The sequence below is a fragment of the Musa acuminata genome, chromosome BXJ2-3 (genome assembly GCF_036884655.1).
Source record: "Musa acuminata AAA Group cultivar baxijiao chromosome BXJ2-3, Cavendish_Baxijiao_AAA, whole genome shotgun sequence".
Taxonomy (NCBI): domain Eukaryota; kingdom Viridiplantae; phylum Streptophyta; class Magnoliopsida; order Zingiberales; family Musaceae; genus Musa; species Musa acuminata.
Window position 1 is genome coordinate 44,108,715 of NC_088340.1, and position 18,935 is coordinate 44,127,649.

The following is an 18,935-nucleotide window of genomic DNA, read 5'->3' on the forward strand; positions in this document are numbered from 1 at the left end:
GGAAAGGAGTATCTGATGCACTCATCTCAACATTTAACAAAGTCATCTATCGAGTAGAAATTGTTCTTCACATGGGCAAAATTACAAGTTTAGGAAACTCTCCTATGTGCCTGTTTTGGTATGTTACAAGTTCACTGTAACATCAAAGAGTTTGGAGTCGATATACGCATCATTAGACATACTAGAGATGAAGATAAAAGGAACAACAATTAGCACAAGATTCCCGAGTTTGGGGTGGATATTACTTCTGCGAGTAGAAAGATTGTTTCCGTGATTCTAAATCATCGCCACCTAAATTACAAAGTAATAATCTTATCATGAGCTAAAAATAATCGACGAAAACAAACATGGTAACAGTAGGTACCCTACATTTTAGGCCTCATCGGTGCCAGAAAGCAGTTTTCAATTCTCAAATATTTGAGCCCAAGATATACAAAAAATGGCTATAGACGAGACATCGTGGACAAAAGACATAGAACCCTTTTTGCTAGACAACACATCTATTCAAAACTGACAGTTGGCCAGAATCTCCATTTAATATGAAAACTTCCAAAGGGATATATGGCGTTTGTGACGACGACACAAACCTAGTTGATGGCTGAAGAATTTTGCTTCCTTTAGGGCACTGGATGGTTAGAAGGCGAGGTCCGGTTCGCATCTTCCAAATCTACAAAGCAAAATTTAGGTCAGAAGAGGGACGATCAACATATATCATCAAGAGATTTCTTTGCAGTTCCAAGTTACAGAGGCATTACGAGGACCACCACCACATTGAGATGGTCTTAGGTACTCAAAATGGCGATGAAAGAGAATGGGGTCTACCATCTGTGTTGCTCAAGTCCATTTCTTCTTGCCTTATCAAACAAATACTCCTTCCTCGTAATTTAATGCATTTCTAGACTTGTGTGTTTCAATGATTATATATATGAGATGACGAAATAATACCACATAGTGGCAATTGTTGATCCCACAATCACATCTACCATGGAACATTCTCCACAGATAAGAAACATGTTTCTCAAAATCTACTAATTTTGATTACACATCAGTAAACAAGCTCGCCAAATAAGTTGACTAATAATTTCCAAAATTGACTGTCTTATTGTGCAAAATAAGAAAGAAGAGGGGAAGCCATAGTATTTAAAAAACATATAAAAGAAATCTCTGTTGGGGACAGATATTCATCACTTGATGAACCATACGGTCAAGTCAAGTCCCTCGCTTCATGAGTGTTAATTGCAAATCTAGTGCCACGGTGTTGCTTGACGCAATTGATCTAACTCTCCATGTGCTCGGTGTGATCACTCCAATGCTTAACGCTCAAGTCAGTTTAAGGTCTTGTGTGAGGGTTGAAAATAGAGTTTCATACTTCAACCATACATGAGAGGCTCCTCATAGAGTGGAGGGAAATATTACTGGTATAAGGAAAATTCTTCTCTCTTGCTCATGCTGACATGACGTGTATGACTTATCTACCTCTAAGTGTTGGATCCTGTCCCAAAATATTAACCATATTATTTGACCCCCAATTGCACTTCACGAAGGCGATGCCTTGGTTGTAAGGGCTATTAATACGGGGTATCTGACACATTGATGTTTAGATACCATGTCATCGCTAGCCTAACACCAATGTTGGATGTCTTGTCAGCTCAACAAGTCAATCAATACAGTGCATAATAGCATCAACTATAACGTCTGATGATTTGATCGACTCTCCCCCATCCGAGTAACCCCCGATGATTCTGCATAACTACCCCACAAACTAACACCCCTCACTCCGATCAATTACCAAAAATCACTATAAAGTCCCTTAAGGTACGACACTTGAATAGTGTCACTATATAAAATGCTTTTAGGTATGTCACTTGGCTAAATAGGACTTTGATACTACTCTCAACTTTCTTAACTGTTTGAATCCCTACTAACTTCAATAATCAAAAGGGCAGTTGTCGAGCATGCGCGCAATACAATTTTAAAGTTGTCCCTACAAAATCAAAAAAGCAAATCCAAATGGTTTCTCCAGTCAACAAGCATGGGAAGCAAGAGATTGCAAGGGCATTGAGACGTACGGTACATTATCCGCCTACATATGGGTGTCAAACATAGGACACATAAGAGCATAAAGGAGTGCCAACTTGAAGTACCAACAATAAGATGTGTCGGACGCATAAAATGCACAAAGGTATCGAAGCATGACTTAAACGTGGGGGGTGTCAAACGTAGGAGATGCATGAGGGCGTCAAGGCGTGTCGACTTAAGGCACCTGCATAGGAATGTTGAATATATAACACACGAGAGCGTTAGGGCATACCGACTTGAACTACCTGCGTAGGGGGTGTTGAATGCTGGAGAGGTGCAAGGGCACGAGGGCATGTCGATTTGAAGTGCTCATGTAAGCAATATCGGATATAGGAGATGCATCAGGACATCAGGGCATTAGGGAATACCGACTTAAACCACCTAGGGGTGTTGGACGTAAGAGATGCACGACAACACGAGGGCACTGGAGCGTGTTGACTTGAATCAGAGCACATTCACATGGTTTATCTTAGACAAGAAGCATGAAACACAGTGGATGTATGAGGGCATTGTGACACATGTGGCCAATGAGGAATGCTAATTTGACGTGCTTATGTAGGGTGTCACATGCATGAGATACGTGAGGGTATCGAAGCATGTGGACTTGAACCACCAACGTAGGTTCTAAATGTAGGAGACACACGATTCACGCACGATAGAATTGACTTGTGGTAACTTAAGGCATCGATGTGGGTGTCAAACATAGATAGTCAAGACATGCTGACTTGAACTACTTACGTAGGGGGTGTGTTCGTCGAGCGTAGTAGACACGTTAAGGCATGCCGATTTGAAATGTCTGCATAAATAATGTTGGATGAAGGACATGCGCGAGGGTATCGTGGCATGTTGACTTAAATAGCCTACATAAGGGGTGTCGAATGCAAGAGATGCACGAGGGCTTCCAATATGCCGACTTGAATCACATGTATAGGGGGTGTTGGACGTAGGTTGCTTTTAAGGTGTTGCAATTGCTTTGTAAAAGGAGTCGTTGCGAACATTATGAAAGCATGGCGAACTTGAAGATGCAATGGATGAAGATGCAATGTTGCACCGAACGGAGATGTTTCAACCATCTTGAAGTTGCAACGTATGAAGATGTCACGGCCATCTCCTGACTTGGTTGGGCATCACTTGAAGAAGAAAGGTTGTTGTTGTTGTGAGGTGCTATTGCTGTTCAAGTCGTCCAATCTTGACTTGGTCAAGTCGAAGGCACTTCTCTCTCCTTATCTTAACACATATGTTGTCTTTATCACATGCCACACCGAGACGTGCTCCACTTTGCCATCATACATGCACATTGAGGCATGCTCTGTTGTTGCCTTCATTGCATGCCACACCAGGATTATGAGTTGTTGCCATTATAGGCTTGACCAACTTAGGCAACAAGTCAAAGATGCGACTGACTTGAGGGTTTGACCAAGTACCAACTTGGGGACAATTGACTCAGAGAGATGACTAAGATAGTTGGCTTCAAGATGACTATCATGAGGACACTCGTGATGTGATTATGATTCTTCATGATGTGATTATGACCAATGTGAGGGAGCGACTGACCTTAGGATGACCAACTTAGGAGTGCGATTGACTTAGGATGCTGACTTGATGGTGCAGTCATTAAAGGTACAACTAGCATTAGCACACAACCATCTTTGAACCAATAGGCTTGGAGATGAAAGGTCTTGACGATGCAACCATCTTGAGGGGAAGTGACCATCACGATAGTGCAATTGACTTGTGGTAGGTTCTACGACCCTTTCATTTTTAATTGTTGTAATACTTTCATAACTGTATTGTTTAGAAATCATAAAATCATATTTAGATTTAATTCAAAATTTTATAGGAATTTTAGATAAGTTATTTGAAATATTTAAATTTAAATATGTAAGATATAAGGTTGATTTAATCATTAAAAATCTAGTAACAGATTAAAATAATAGTTCTATTTTTATTTGAAGTCATGGATTTGACATGTAATTATTTCATGATGTTATATTCGAATTATTGTTGATTTATCTATTTTTAAGTTCGAAATTATGAATTAATTAAGTTTTTAAATTCATGAAAATCAAATTTTAAGTTTAACAATTTAGAAGTCTGTTTTGATTCATGAATTAATTAATCTTGTATTTTTGGAAATTTTACATGTTTGAAACCTTATTCTAATAATTCGATATGTTTAACAACTCCTATTCTATAATTTTTAAAAATTTCTGTGATAATAATAATAACTAAAATCTAATTTGATAAAAGGGTCAACCTCGGGACTAACTTGGATTAGACTAATCAGCCAAATAGGTCAACCTAGCCCGAGTTAGAGTTGATCCAAGTATGGACCCAAGCATGGAGCCACTGGCCCATGCGTCATATGACTTGGCACAGGCAGCGACTTTGTGGGCCAACCCAAAGCGGTCTATGGCTGGGCCCCACTCAAGCCTACATAGTGTGGCCTGGTGCAATGCCGACGTAACCCAACATTTGAGGCCCACGCATCACTTGATAAATAGGCTCAATCGAAACCCTCTCCTTATGCTAACTTGGTAGCAAATGTAGCACATGTGGCCAAACCGAGTGCCTATAAGACCTGGTCTAGAATTGGCCCATGCATTGTATGTTGATTCAAAGCTCAACCCAAACCAATTCAACCCAGTTGTAGGCCAAATTAACCACCCACCAAGGTCTAGGGCATGCACCCCATGAGCAAGCCAAACCTAACCACCCTTATCGCCCAGTCTAAGCTTTATATATTGGTTGAACCATGCCATTTCGATCGGTTCAGGGGGTTCAAGGTGACTCCGGATCGATTTCGACCACTTTAAGCCTAGTTGACCAAATTGGATTCAATCGAGTCCAATTAGACTGGTCTAAGGTGATTCCAAGTTGTATCCATGTGGATTTGACACCAGTTCAATTAGGTTTTAGTCGAATGGAGTTTAGTTCGAATCAATCAGACCAAATCAACTAGGATTCAAGCAAATTGAGTATTGATTAGGATATAACTCATGAAATCCACGATGTTGTATGTTTTGAGTGAATTTAATGAGTTTAGAAGGTAGTGTTGTACCTAAAGATTGATATGTCATATCATGATGTGATATATGTGCCCAATATGATACAAGTACCGTTGGCCTTGGCCTTACCATGGGTAGTATTCTGGTGGGGTGATTCCTTTTTGGACATAACAGCTTATCAAATATAACAGCTAGGAAGTTCCTCCATCAATTATCACTAGACGGTTCCTCCATCAGTTGTCAGAAGGAACATGTCTCACCTTGAAGGGTGAGGGACATCACTCCAACAATTAGAAGTGTCCATATGGATTCTCTCCATCAATGGTTGGGAGAACATAAAGCCCAAGGTAAGGCCGCTCCACTAGCTATTGGAAGAGTGCACGATAGGGTATCCAACTTTCCCCGGATGTTTATGACGCTACAAGACCTATGATTGAGATCAAGGATCACGATTTCAGGTACAAGATGTGTTTTGGTCATCTATCAAACCAGTACGTACCAGTCAATACCAGTGTTCCGACAATTGGTACATCGGTATGTACCGATGTTTCACAAAGGAAGAAAAAAAGGAACAAGAGGAAGGGGCGACAGTGGAGGAGGAAGGAAAAGGGGAAGCAATAGAGGAAGAAGAAGGAAGAAGATGGAGCAATGGAGGAGGAAGAAGAAGGAAGAACACAAATGATGGAGGAAGAAGATGGAGCTATGGAGGAGGAAGAGAAAGAAGAGAAGAGGAGGGTGTGTATCATAGAGTCCCATGACAGTGGCAAATCAAGGATTGGGGCAACAATGAACAGGTGGGCCACGTCCCTCGACGACAACAAACAGGCAAGTGACGTCCCATAATAGCAGCAATGGCATTAGTAGCAACAACGTCCTATGAAATGGGTAGAAAGTTATAATTGGGGCAATGTGGCACTTATTTGAGGATTTGGCTCGAATTGCCAAAAAAGGGAATAGTCGACATATCAGTCCATGCTTAGACCAATACATAATGCCCGTTTCGTACTGTTTCAGATTGTATGGCAATCCTTGATTAAGATTATGATCGATTGATTTGATATTGTTGTATGGCATTATCAATATTTGTTCATGACATCTTTTTTGTAATATTACATGTTGCGATATTTGTTCATGATATTTTTTTATTTTGTTACATATTTTGAGAGGATGTCTTATAAGTTTATTACTTAGTGTTGCTGACATCTTTTGTTTTCATTTTTCAGAGTAACTTTCATGTTCTATCGTTGACTATGACGCAAAGAGGCTTGTCATCTGCCGCCATACACAATAGGATTTTAGTATTTTTATAATTTTTAATATGAGTCAGTAGGGATTGATTTTACCTTTTTGTTTGACATTGTTATTTGCGATAAATTTGAAATTTAAAATAAATAAAGTTAGTTTTATTTTACTACTTTTGATTTTATGGCTATGGAAAGTATATCACATTTTGCATATATTGATAAAAAAAAATTAGGTACGAGAATTGACATTAGATTGTGACAAAATGATATCAAAACCGACCTAGTATTGTGTATGATGAGGGACTAGAGTAGGAAAAGACTATAAGCGGATGAGGCTTGAGGAAACACTACGACGTGGATCCACCACTGTGATAGGACTCAAAGGCATCATGTTTAGGTTTCATTCTGAGCTATGTTGGATACAATGAGGACATCACACCGCTTAAATAGATTGATTGTAACATCCTGATTTAATCTCATCTTGTAACATCGGACTTACAAGTCCAATAGGGATGCTACTGTTAACTTGGGTTTCTGCATTTTTGACTAGTAGTTCAAGCTTAGCATGTAACACCCCAATTAGTCCCATATTGAAAGTGGACAAGACTAAGATTGACTTATAAGGGTCTGATAAGTGTACTACCATCAACTCCAGCTTAAGCATTTTGATCAATGGTTTAAGTCAAATGAAGTTGATGAGCCAGTTAGCTTATCAAGCCCACGTCATGACTCGTCACAACGTGGAGCCATCATTGGGCTACGCCTCATGTGCATCACACTGGGGTTTAATCTGGGCTATGATGAGCCTTGACGAGAACATCAAACCCTTAAGTGGAAAAAATTATAACACCCCGATTAGTCCCACATCGGAAGTGAGCAAGACTAAGATTGACTTATAAGGATACTACTATCAACTTCAACTTAAGTATTTTGACCAGTGGTTTACGTCAAATGAAACTGATGAGCCAATTAGCCTATCAAGCCTGGGTCATGACATAACATGTTAATGGGTTAGTTTATCTCATAAGGTCAAGTCATGACACTAGATCTCGATTTTTAGGCAACATTGTTTTCAGGATCCTCATTGCAACGCCAAACTACTAATGTCAAAATTGATCGTTGAATAAAGTCACAGGGTCAAACCAACCTAGCTTGCTTCTTGAAGGTCATCATATGTTAACCAAATCTCCAAGAAGTGGATGCTCTTTTAGGATGACTCCCTTAAACTTTTACACAAGCAACACAACTTCAAAAAAGATTTACATACATCTAGAGAAAAGTATCATGCAACCATTTAAATAATATAGATTCACAATCACATGCCAGAAAGATGCATGGCTTACACATAACGAACATTGAATAGAAAGCAAATTTAATTATCTAACAATGTATTCTATTTTATCTTTTGTTTATAAATAAATGCATATTGGTTTTTTTTCAGACAGTTTTACTAATGAAGTTTATATTATAACAGAAGAGAAAACTAACTTTAAGCGACACATGATCTACTTGAAGGTAAAATGTAGTTAATTTGTAATGGTCAACATGAAGAATGACAAATAAGAGCATGCCTGCTTGCCATTATTTTCTGTTATTAAGTTTTACATGCCACGACTTTGTGGAAATATGTAAAAGTGAAAGTTCAAGAGAAACATGTAGTCATCACATTCCAGGAAAAAACAAACAGAAAACATAACAAAAATCTTCAAAATTTAAAAGTTACACTTTTAAATCTTATAGTTAGTTAAAAGCCACTCAATTGGTTTGTATTTTCCAGCATAAACCCAAGAGAAAAAGAAACTTGTGTTTAATCACCAAATAATTCATTATAATGGTCCTTTCTTTGAGAATAACAGAAAACATGAACAAAGCTTTTTCTTGCAAATAATATAGGAAATGCTTCTTTTTAATCTAAGCAAGAACATAAGAACGAAAAGTATAATAATTTAATTAATACCTCAATTATCTCCTTACGAGGTGCATGAATTGCTAAACACAAGCAATAGTCACTTTTTGTATACTCGTAACATCTGGAACTTGATGATGCTTTATCTCTGTTAACTAGCATCTCAACGAAAAGACAAGAGGCATCACGATACCCCTAGAAAAAGAAATATTAAGCATATCATTAGTAAATAAGAAAAGAGGGAATAAAGAATAAATACACTGTTCATCCAGTGAAAAGGAAAACCTTCCAAAGTCGCACAACAACAAGCGCCTGAGTGTCTAATAACAAAATCCTTCCAAGAGAATCTGTTATTGCAGCCAAGGTGCCACTTGGAGACAAGGTAAGTTTCTCTCCCTTTCTTGGAGGGTCTTTGAGACATGTTAAAGGAGATGCTGCAACAAATTCACTGACAGAATAAGTCAATAAGGCACTTCCCATATATAAGATGACCATAACATGGACGAACAATTCAATCCATCAGCAAGATGTACAGAAGAGTCTCGATCGTTTTATTGAAATGGACTTGCTACAATACTAGATTAAAATGTTTCATAGAAAGGGACTTGCCCAGTGATTGGTTAGCCCTTTACAACCCCACCATAACCAAAACGGTGTGCTGTAAGCCTGTAACTACATAATTTGTAAATACAATATGTAACAAATGAATTTGATATTGATAGAATGGGAATATGGGCATGTTTAACTAATGAATTATATGAGACGTACACATACATGCAGAATCTGATGAATGCATAGTCTGAAATGTAGATACGCATGCTTATTCATGAAGGTCATAGTGTGAATAGTTTATCTAGAAAATACTAGAGACATGCAGGAATACATGCAGAGAAGAAAAATGGATAACAACCTTTAGCAAATGGCTGCGAGGTTGGATGAGACTTTCTTGTTGCACTTTGCTCACTTCGCCATATCAGTTTTGAAAATGATGCAATGGTTGAGAATGTAACTGGGACAACCTTCGAGAGAATAGTTCCGACTAAAGATCTACTCCTATCCTCTGAAAGCCTGTACACCGACCAAAAACAACCAAGAGTTGACACAAAAAAAGGCTGGCTCGTCTCCTACTTCCATAGTTGGAAAAAGTACTACGGAGATGAGTGAATCATAGAAATGAGAACTAAGTTGGTCATAATTCAAACCATTTCCCATTTCCTTAGGATTATCATATAGGGCAAAATAATGATAAATGATAACCATTGATCGAAGTAATAAATTGCATTGTAAAGAAATCTAGAAATTAGACTAGGTTTAGGCTGAGCACACCTATAAGCAGATATCACGGAATTGTCTCCAACAGTAACCGCACCATAGTAGCGCTGACTTGACTGCCCAGTAATAAAAGCAGCTGAATTCAATATCAGAATCAACTCAGAGAAGTACCATTACAGTCAACGCACCTTATATGATGTGCCTTATGAAAGTATACATAGCAGAATGGTAAAAAGGTGATGACGATAGCAAACAAGATTTTAGTCAGCTGCAGAAAGCTTCATTAGAACAGAATAATTCACCTGGAGCTCCAAGAGTGGTGGTGGCTTTACCCCCGTGATAGCTGCATCAGAACAATTCCCAAACTTCCCCACATTCCAAAGCTGAAAAGGTATATTCCCATAAGAAATTTCATCCTCTGACTCCAATTTGTGACGGCTATTCTCCCACATTCTTGACCCAGCTTCTTGAAGCCATCTCCGAAGCAAGCTCTACTCAACAAAATTGAAACATACATAAGAACAAAAAATGCTAACAAACATGATTCTCTGAGGAACCCAAAGTGAAGTTCTGAAGATTCATAATAAACATAATAAGGATCCTTTCTCTATGGATTGGTACCAGACCAACAAGAGCATAGCAGGAAAAAATAAAGAAAAAGAACAAGAAGGTGGTATTTCACACTAGCAAACCAATCTAAAAATGAGCGTCTTCTTTTCCTTTTGAGGACCAAATGAGAAAAGGAACCTGGATATCTGTGCCATCAAAGCGAGCAACAACCCCAGGCAAGACCACACAGAGCTCCTCAGAAACGGAATCTTGTGCAAAGCCGCCTTTGCTTTCAGTTTCACGAAATCGAAGCCTCAAAACACGCCCAGGGTGAACAAACTACAACAGGAAAATTAAATCGAGGTCAACGTTCATAAAGAATCGATCAAATCAAGGCAGCGTGAGAAAGAGTTAGAGAGGACGAAGGTCGGTTCCGCAGTACCTGCTTGTGAATCAGATCCCCGCCCACGGAGTAAAAGAGGAGGAGACCAGAGGAGGTGCCGAGGGCGAGGGCCAGGAGGTCGCCGAAGGGGAGCCACTCGAGGGCAGTGATCCGGCCGTCGGAGGGTGAGAGTGAGGGATGGATCTTGACGGGATGACGAGGGGAAGAGGGGGATCGGCGATCGGGGTCCCAACCGAGGACGAGGACAAGGGGACGGGCAGCGGAGGCGACGGCAAGAGAGTAAGAGTGGAGAGCGGCAAGAAGGGAGGGATCGTCGAGCCAGCCCTCCCTATCTCCGGCTCCGAGCTCCGCGAGTTCGTCGCAGGCTATGCATCCGATCTCCGTCAGATGCGATCGCCTCGCCATTCTCCTTCCCCCTCGAAGGTAGAGGAAGAAGCCATGATTGCGTCTTAAGAGGGTCGCACGGGCCTCGCTCGCGAGGTGGGATTCTTCGGTCGTTCGCCGGTTCAACATCAGACCGGCTCATGAGCCGGGAGATCGGGCTGCGGTGGAAATGGCAGTCAACCGGCCCACGCCTAAAATTAAGGAACCTGATTGCACACGAATATAGCGCACGAATCATAAGACACCTGATTGCACATCATGCGCAAAACAAGACAGCCCGAACCATAATGATCATATACATATTGGACTAATTATAGATTACCTCCTATAGAGGCTTCAACAGAAACCGCCTCCCTCCCATCCTGCTGCGCTGCGGACGGCAGCGGCGACGTCGGTGGCGCGGGAGGTCGGTGGCGTTCCAGAGGAGATCCAGGCGCCGCCTCCGACCCTGACCGATTTCCTACTCCCTTCCTCTTTCCAACTTGCTCGCCCGCGCGCCGCGGAGCTCTACCAATTGTTGGAACGCCCTCAAGGGCGTCAACGATACCCAGCAGGTGACGGATGCCATGGCCTTCCTCGCCGACCTCGCCAATGTCATTGACGGCGCCACCGCCATGGTGGCCGCCCTGCAGAGCTACGGCGCCGACATCTCGCTCTGGGCCCCGCCGCAGACCGAGAGGGACGGGTACTGGCCGGACGCCACTTCGGCGTCACCAAGCGGAGAGGCCGCCCGGAAGGAGCTCCCGCGGCCGGGGACACCGCCGGACGCAACAGTCTGCAAGGAGGGCAGATGCCAGTTCAGAGCGGTTCAGGCGGCGGTAGGCGCTGCGCTGATTGACGGGACGTAGATCAAATTTAGAGCTCCGATGCTTTGCGCATAGTAGATCATAAGCCCTAATAACGAAAACGACGTCTTCCTACTGCTATGACTTGCCATGACCTGATACAGCAGTCATCACCTACTCCTTCCCAGCGAGGAGACCTTATGGCAGCAAAACCTGTCCCACGCGTGCGTCTGAACTCTCTTGGGCATCGACCATGGATGACTGCATTCTCACGCATGCAAATTCCTTGCAGTTTCGATCATAGCTTGTCTCTGTCCTTCGTCACGGGTCACGGTTTCCTCGATCACAGTCACGAGACGCTTGACCTCGGACAGCATCAAGTGTTCGACTCCTATCGCTTAGTGTAACCGATTCTCATCTGTTTGCTTGTCCACAGGTGTGAGTGGAGATGGCTTCAAGGCCCGGGACCTGGCCTTCGCCAACACCGCTGGGCCGGACAAGCACCAGGCCGTGGCCTTCCGCTCCGACAGCGACCTCTCCGTGCTCGAGTCGGTGGAGTTCCTCGGCCACCAGGACACGCTCTACGCCCACTCCCTTCGCCAGTTCTACAAGTCCTGCCGCATCTCCGGCACCTCGACTTCGTCTTCGGCAACTCCGCCACCGTCTTCTGCGACTGCCTCATCTTCATCCTCCCCCGCCAACTCAACCCCGAGCACGGCGAGTCCAACACCGTCACCGTGAAAGGTCGCACCGACTCCGAGGTTGGAAGGCGCGGGGGAGGATACAAAATTATATAAAATTAATAATTTTAAAAATAATATATATTTTTTTTCTTTTTACACGTGATAATATTCTTTCCGTCACCAAAATTAACTAAATTAAAGAAAAAATATTTTACTTTCGTAAGCGTAAAAATTTCAATACTACTTTCTAAACTATAGATATCCGGATATTAATCATAGTTAACTATAACTAACCCCACACGTACCACACCATCAAATTAGACCAACTCCTTCAGCACACCAAGTGTGAACTTCCGGCTCTCTTCCATAGTACATTCAATAAAGAACAATACAAACAAGGTTCAGATTACAAAACACATATACTCAGAAGATTTGATCATTAATACACTTGTTAAAGAGTCGGAAACAATAATCTTGTTCGTAAGCCATCGAGGAGAAGCAGCTCGGCAGCTAGCAAAGACCATTCCCTGAATGAAAGGATAACACAAACAACATTTCCTCAACCCAGAGAGACAATAAATAGACTAAAGATATCAAGTCCCTACAACTACAAGGCAACATATTGCAGCATAGAAAGTCTAGGAAGGTTGCTATTCACAGGCAAATTTTGTACCAAAGCTGGTGAGGCAGATGGCGAAGGCCTGGAAGGCTGAGAGTGGTTGGCGGTAATCCACGGTGAACATGTCATCCCCGACCTTACCAAACTGCAGCAGCACCGTCTCCCCATCCCCGATTCCTGACGGATGATTGGCATCTGCGGTTGCCACCAGCTGAAAGTTCTTCACTGAGGCCACCGTAACACGACCATGAAAATTCAAGCACCAGCACTGCAGGTGCTCATGCCACCGAGGAGCCTTGTTCCTAAGAACTACAGATGTCCCAGCACTATGCGCCTTTGACTTCAGTGGATTCTCCTCTGTGCTGTCTAGTGCCGTGGGACACTGTAGAGTGCAGTGCATCCTTCTTGGCCCTCTCGATTTGAGGAGGTTGAATTTATAGGAGATTTGTCCGATCTCAAAGTTACCAGCAGGGACCTGTGGGCTGATTTGCTTGCTCGCAAATCGCCTGCTTGCTCGGCTGCTTGATGCCTTGGCACCACCATATGGTGGCCGGCTATCGTAGATGGTAAAATTTGTACCCAAGAAGTCAGATCTGCAAAGAATATTTGGGCAACATGCTCAGGTTGATGACATCACATCTTGGTGCTATGAGCTTGAAATATTGGGGCAACTCAGAAAGCATGCACTTCTTTAGAAAGAAGAGATTTAATTTTCCTGTAAATTTAGTTTAAGATCTAGTAAACTTCTTCACTTCAGAAAGCAGAAAGGCTATGGGAGTCGGGACATGAAGCATACAAGCAACAGTGGTCCGAGCTCCTCTCCTATCAAAAGAAAAAAAAAGAAGCATGTTTCTTTTGCATCCACACACGGAGTGAATTCTCTTCAACTTACACTGAAGAACATACTAGGCAAACACAATAGAACATTGAGCTTAGGAGAAAACTATAAAGTTTATATCTATTCATCGTAGAAGATTAAGGTTATATAAGGTTTAGAAGCATGTCATATAAATACATATATACATACACCCACAGAACAATAACAAGCTTATTGTCAATCTACCTATGCTAAGAAATTCAAGAGCCTATTTTGAAATTTGAATAATTATGTTCATGGTACAGATACCACCATAACACAATTATCTGCCCATGTTCATGCACTTACAAGAATAGGCTAATAACATGCATAGTCCAATCTATATAAAATGCTTCTATTTCAGGACAATAGAATATCAGAAGGTTAAACTCCCTCTGAATTTGCAGGAAAATACAAAAGTAGTTAATGGACTCAAGCAGAACAGATAATTGCAGAGGTGAGAACATCAACCATGCAAGACCATTCAAGTGAACAAAAGGCAGCAGAAACGAAAGACTTACCTCAACTTTCCCACATATGCATTGCTTCCTTGAGACAGGCCATCAACGTCAAGAGAGATGATGTACTCAGTGAGAGCACCATGCCTAAACCGACGAGCTGCTAGAAGGAACTTTCCTTTATCGGTAAATGCTGCAAAAACAAACCCAGATAGATAAGCTGTTTAAATAACTAATTAGAGACTTCAAATTCAAGATAACTGAGGAATCGTGGCACCTACTTGCATAAAACTACCTGATTTTGCTGTATCATGCCATCCTTCATGATAATCCTTTCTTACCATTAACAGACATATAAAATGCTAATGATGACTTCTCACATGTGTACTCACCAAACTGATACCTTCCTCCAACATATGTAAATGATCCAATTCAGTTGGGCCATTTACAAGAGTGATTATAGTTGATGCAGTAGCAATAACAGCATAACTGATAATCTGCCTAATAGAAACAGCATAATTGGATATCCTTGTTAGCTTATATATAGGATTGGGTAGATAGATTTTTAATAGCCATCAACTCCAACCGAAAGCTCTGATCTAATCAGACCAAGGATTCTGCTTTCTTGCCCAACAAAACAATACCACCCACAAAGCAACTTCTTCATAGGTCTTGGGGGCTAAATATATATTTCCACCCTCAAGTCAATGCCTACAAATTCTAGACATCAGAACACAAGTCCTTAACCATATATCAGAGGGATCGATAGCAATAGGGTAAATGCCATTAACCAAATGATATGGTTGATAGTCAAGCATTATGAATCATTACCGATAGGCAAATAAATGCAAGATTTTCAAATAGGTCACCATTTATATTGAATACTTTTTTCCTTACAAGAATATGTAAAAAATGTGTTGTCGGAGTGAATCCTCTTTTTCTCTCTCTGTTTTTGTATATAAAATTTTGCAGCCCCGATTTGGATGTAGAATAACCAAAATTAGGAAGGATTACTTGCTTTTTCAATGAGGAGTTCAATCAATCATGTCCTCATCTTTTGGTTTAAATTTTCTTATCTTGGAAGCTATCAAATTTAAAATCCTCAAACTTATGAGCAATCTGCAAAAAGGTTTATGAATGTTCATCACCTTTGTTTCTTATACTGTTGTTTGGGGTGTTACTACTTATTTGGCATTCATTATGTCTTAGTATAACATTGACAAAATTTTATCTTTCAGCTTCTAAAAGCACTTTCTGAGCTGCATTCTAACATGAATTGACATGAAAATAAATCCATGGTCAGAAAGTTTTAAAGTGAAACAGCTGCAGTGATGTAAATTATATATATATATATATGGGAAATAAAAAAACAGGTGAACTTAATGAAATGCTTTCCTCAGGAGGACAAGAGATGATCCTGTACCAGGGTATCCACATTACATACCAGAGAATACTTCAAATACCATCCCTTTTGGATAAACATTTAGCCATTTTAACTCAGAATATGGTCCATTTTGGCAAAAAGAAGGCAAACGCATTCAGTTGTTTCACTGAAAAATTGAAAATGTGGACATTTAGGAACAGATAGATCAGTGGCCACTTCCTGTGTTCCATTACGTCCTTTTACTCTGATTCAGTTGAAGATTTTCAAGTCATATTCCCTACTACCAAAAGCATATTATGAAATCAAGCAAACAAAAATTGTACACCAAAGCAAGTGAAAATAGTTAACAATATACATCAGCGGGAAGAACATCATAATCATCTTATCATTTACTTACTTTGGGACAACCCGAGATACAGATAGAAGGTCGAATTCTTCTTGTTCCTTTTAATATAGCACTGGATCGGAGTATCCGCTGGCCCTGGCTGCAATTACCATGAGATTTCACAATCAATCGACTGTCACTCTCTATAAACAGTTTTCAGAACAGAAAATCCAATAATAAGCAGCCAAAGGGAGCGAAGATCAAAGAGAAGTCAAGAAAACAAATTCGAAGTCACCAAAAAGTAATCAAAATCTCAAGTTGTCGATATGCTCGGTAATAAGCAAGCCAAAAAATCTAAGTTTTCTTGCGTCTCCTGCGAGATCTAGTATCTACAAGGAAGAGGGGAACAAAATCCTCCACGGTTAAGAGAGTCACCTCCTTGAGGGAAGAAGGGAAGGTGATCTTTCCGGTCTCGAGCGGGGGCCGGACGACTCCTCTCGTCACTTCCCTCCACCTCCGACAGACGCAAGCGCAGGACACCACGTCCTTCCGCAGCGGCCAGCGCTCCCCGCCTGCCTCCACCCGCCGCACGATCTCTGCGATCAGCTCCGGTAGCATCCGCGCCCACCGACCCGCCTCCTCCTCCTCTCCTGCCGCTGCCACCACCCCATCCCTACCTCCGCCCTCTATCTCCTCCACATCGCTCCTCTCCCGGCGCGCCGAGCTCCTGGACTCTCCTAAGAAGCTAATGGACGACGACGAGACCCTCGACAGAATCGCCCTTCGCAGCGACATCTCTCCTCCTCCTCCTCCTCCGAGATCTCACAAGGAACCAAGCGAGGGGGACGAAAGGGCGACCTTTTTACCCTTTCTTCCAAAGGGAGGGGCTTTATCGTAATTTTGCTTGCAACTTTATTCGTTCGAAAGAGCATCAAATTTAATTGGAATCCATCGGAGGACGACGAGGGTTTGGTTAGGGGGGTGGGGGGTGGCAAAGGAGGAGGAGAAACGGGGACGCCGACGGGTGGAGAGATGTGGAATGGCCGCCTTCTCCGTCGGCTCGCGACCGCATCGGTGACGCAGCGGGTCCATGCGGGACCACCAGCAATCCAGTACAGGAGATGATTCCACTGTCCCTTTAAGTCCGCCACAAAGTTCTCCTCCTACGCATCAATCTTTGCGACCGGAGGACTTGGGTCCACATCTACGTGAAAATACGAGTAAGGTGAGCGAAAGGGTACGCGATATCCGGGCTTTTCTTTATTGCTGTCACCTCCTTATCCGAAACATATCTGGTAAATTACGTATCTACCCCCGATCGTTGTACGCGACTGGAACAGTAGTACGGTTTGTCAACGATGCGTACGCGGACTGGTATTGGTTTGGAGCTGACGGTATATATTCCAACACAGGTTTCGATCTACTATTGGACACAAAAGCGGGCCCAGTTTAAGACCCCGAGCCCGAACCCGACTGCTGTCAGTGGTAGACACGATCGATCGATGTGGTGAATCGAATGCGCTCAGCCGGTTCGGATCGATAGTTTTAAGTAACTCCATCAACCGACTCGCGTTATTATCTGCTCGATCTGAAGGATTAGGTGGTCATATCTTCTCGCTGACCTCTCTCCGACTCTGCCAATAACACCTCACGAGCACGGCCAAGGATTCATGGGTCGCATTCATAGCACATGTTTCAGAGACGTGTCGAATGCCTGTGGTCTCGAAAGGAGGGAGTGGCACAATACCTCCGACACCCCGTTCTCCGGTGGAACAATGCATGGGAAGGCAGGCAGGTGTACGTACGCAGTAAGGAATGCATGCATGGGCCTGTTGATTAGTCGTTCTCCATGGCCGTCCCTTGTTGGATGCATGAGTAGCCTTCCATTGGCAATATAGAGACACGTATGCTCTCCTTGTCCTAAAGAGACGCAAGTCACGAGGGCATCATCAAAATGATGGGGCATCCACAGACAAGGACTCCCACCTCGGTGGCCAAGACTCTGCAGCTTGCCTAGGTTTCGGATAATGCAATCTCCATTATGGAGTCGATGCATGTTAAAGGACTTTGTCCGTTTGATACTGTGCGAGCAACCAAGGACTCGGGACCTGGTTTTATTAGATAAGCAAAATGATAAGTGAAGACATGAACCGCACGTAGCATGTCTGCCGAATTGAAGGACCAGGATAGAACTCTCAGCCATCCTTAGTGCTACAGGAACATGAAAAGGTTGTGCACATGGCTCTAAATAATTGATGTGGTCTCATCGATCGGAAGGGACTGAACCACTCGAACATCATCATCACCAAACGTTTCAGAGCCCACAGAAAGACAAGGACACCCACAGCTACGACGTGTGGAGGATAAGACTAACATTTATGACATGGTGGTCAGTGTTACTGATCGATCAGGACTCTTTGTTTTTTATTGTCCACTACGCAATTGAAGCTAGCAATATTTATTGGTCATTTTTTAATATATTTTTTAATAAAAGAATCCTGATTCTCCGCTAGGCAATAGATATTAACAATATTTATTTATCATTTTTATATTATTTTTAATAAAAGAATCCTATAATATGTCGTGTCTTATTAAGTGTCACGGGGATCCGATGCATCCATCATGACACGTCATATTATAATGTTTAATTATCCGATACATATTTTTATGATATAAGAATTAATTATTTTTTTACTTAGTCATCTCATAAATTAATACTTTACTTAATTTTGATGATTATCTAAATTTACTATAAAAAGCTTATGTATGTGCTTTAACCATTTAAGAGTATTAGCCTACATTTATATTGTTCCAACTCTCTAACTTTTGAATATTTTGATTTCAATAACATAAATGAATCTTTGGTGGGTATGCTTCAGACATAATTTATATATGATCAAGCATCTATCCAATCTCTTTTTTTTTTATTATCACCTTTCACGTGCGGTATAACTAAAATATAAGATAACAAAAATTCATT

At 41.8% G+C, this 18,935-nt stretch overlaps 3 protein-coding genes across 4 annotated transcripts; 1 reads left to right on the forward strand and 2 right to left on the reverse strand.

Moving 5' to 3' along the window:
• Positions 1-329: 329 nt before the first annotated feature.
• LOC135608543 (uncharacterized) lies at positions 330-11,684 on the reverse strand. Its single transcript, XM_065101566.1, has 9 exons — positions 11,168-11,684; positions 10,501-11,051; positions 10,257-10,397; positions 9,812-10,000; positions 9,564-9,625; positions 9,148-9,305; positions 8,523-8,671; positions 8,289-8,432; positions 330-667 (listed from the first exon to the last, which is right to left on the reverse strand). Exons 2-9 carry the CDS (start codon positions 10,972-10,974, stop codon positions 488-490), a joined length of 1,497 nt encoding a protein of 498 aa, XP_064957638.1. The 5' UTR covers positions 10,975-11,051; positions 11,168-11,684; the 3' UTR covers positions 330-487.
• LOC108952325 (probable pectinesterase/pectinesterase inhibitor 51) lies at positions 11,412-12,371 on the forward strand. The gene is made up of 3 exons (XM_065099609.1): positions 11,412-11,689; positions 11,923-11,963; positions 12,067-12,371. The coding sequence occupies exons 1-3, from the start codon at positions 11,412-11,414 to the stop codon at positions 12,369-12,371; spliced, it is 624 nt and encodes a 207-aa protein (XP_064955681.1).
• Positions 12,372-12,659: 288 nt separating this feature from the next.
• LOC103979733 (tubby-like F-box protein 1) lies at positions 12,660-17,005 on the reverse strand. 2 transcript variants are annotated; one of them, XM_009395920.3, is made up of 5 exons: positions 16,391-17,005; positions 16,028-16,115; positions 14,310-14,439; positions 12,987-13,525; positions 12,660-12,840 (listed from the first exon to the last, which is right to left on the reverse strand). In XM_009395920.3, exons 1-5 carry the CDS (start codon positions 16,748-16,750, stop codon positions 12,824-12,826), a joined length of 1,134 nt encoding a protein of 377 aa, XP_009394195.2. In that variant the 5' UTR covers positions 16,751-17,005; the 3' UTR covers positions 12,660-12,823. The 2 variants fall into 2 exon arrangements, with proteins under 2 accessions (XP_009394195.2, XP_009394194.2); XM_009395919.3 differs by having other exon boundaries at positions 12,660-13,525; positions 16,391-17,004.
• Positions 17,006-18,935: the final 1,930 nt, after the last annotated feature.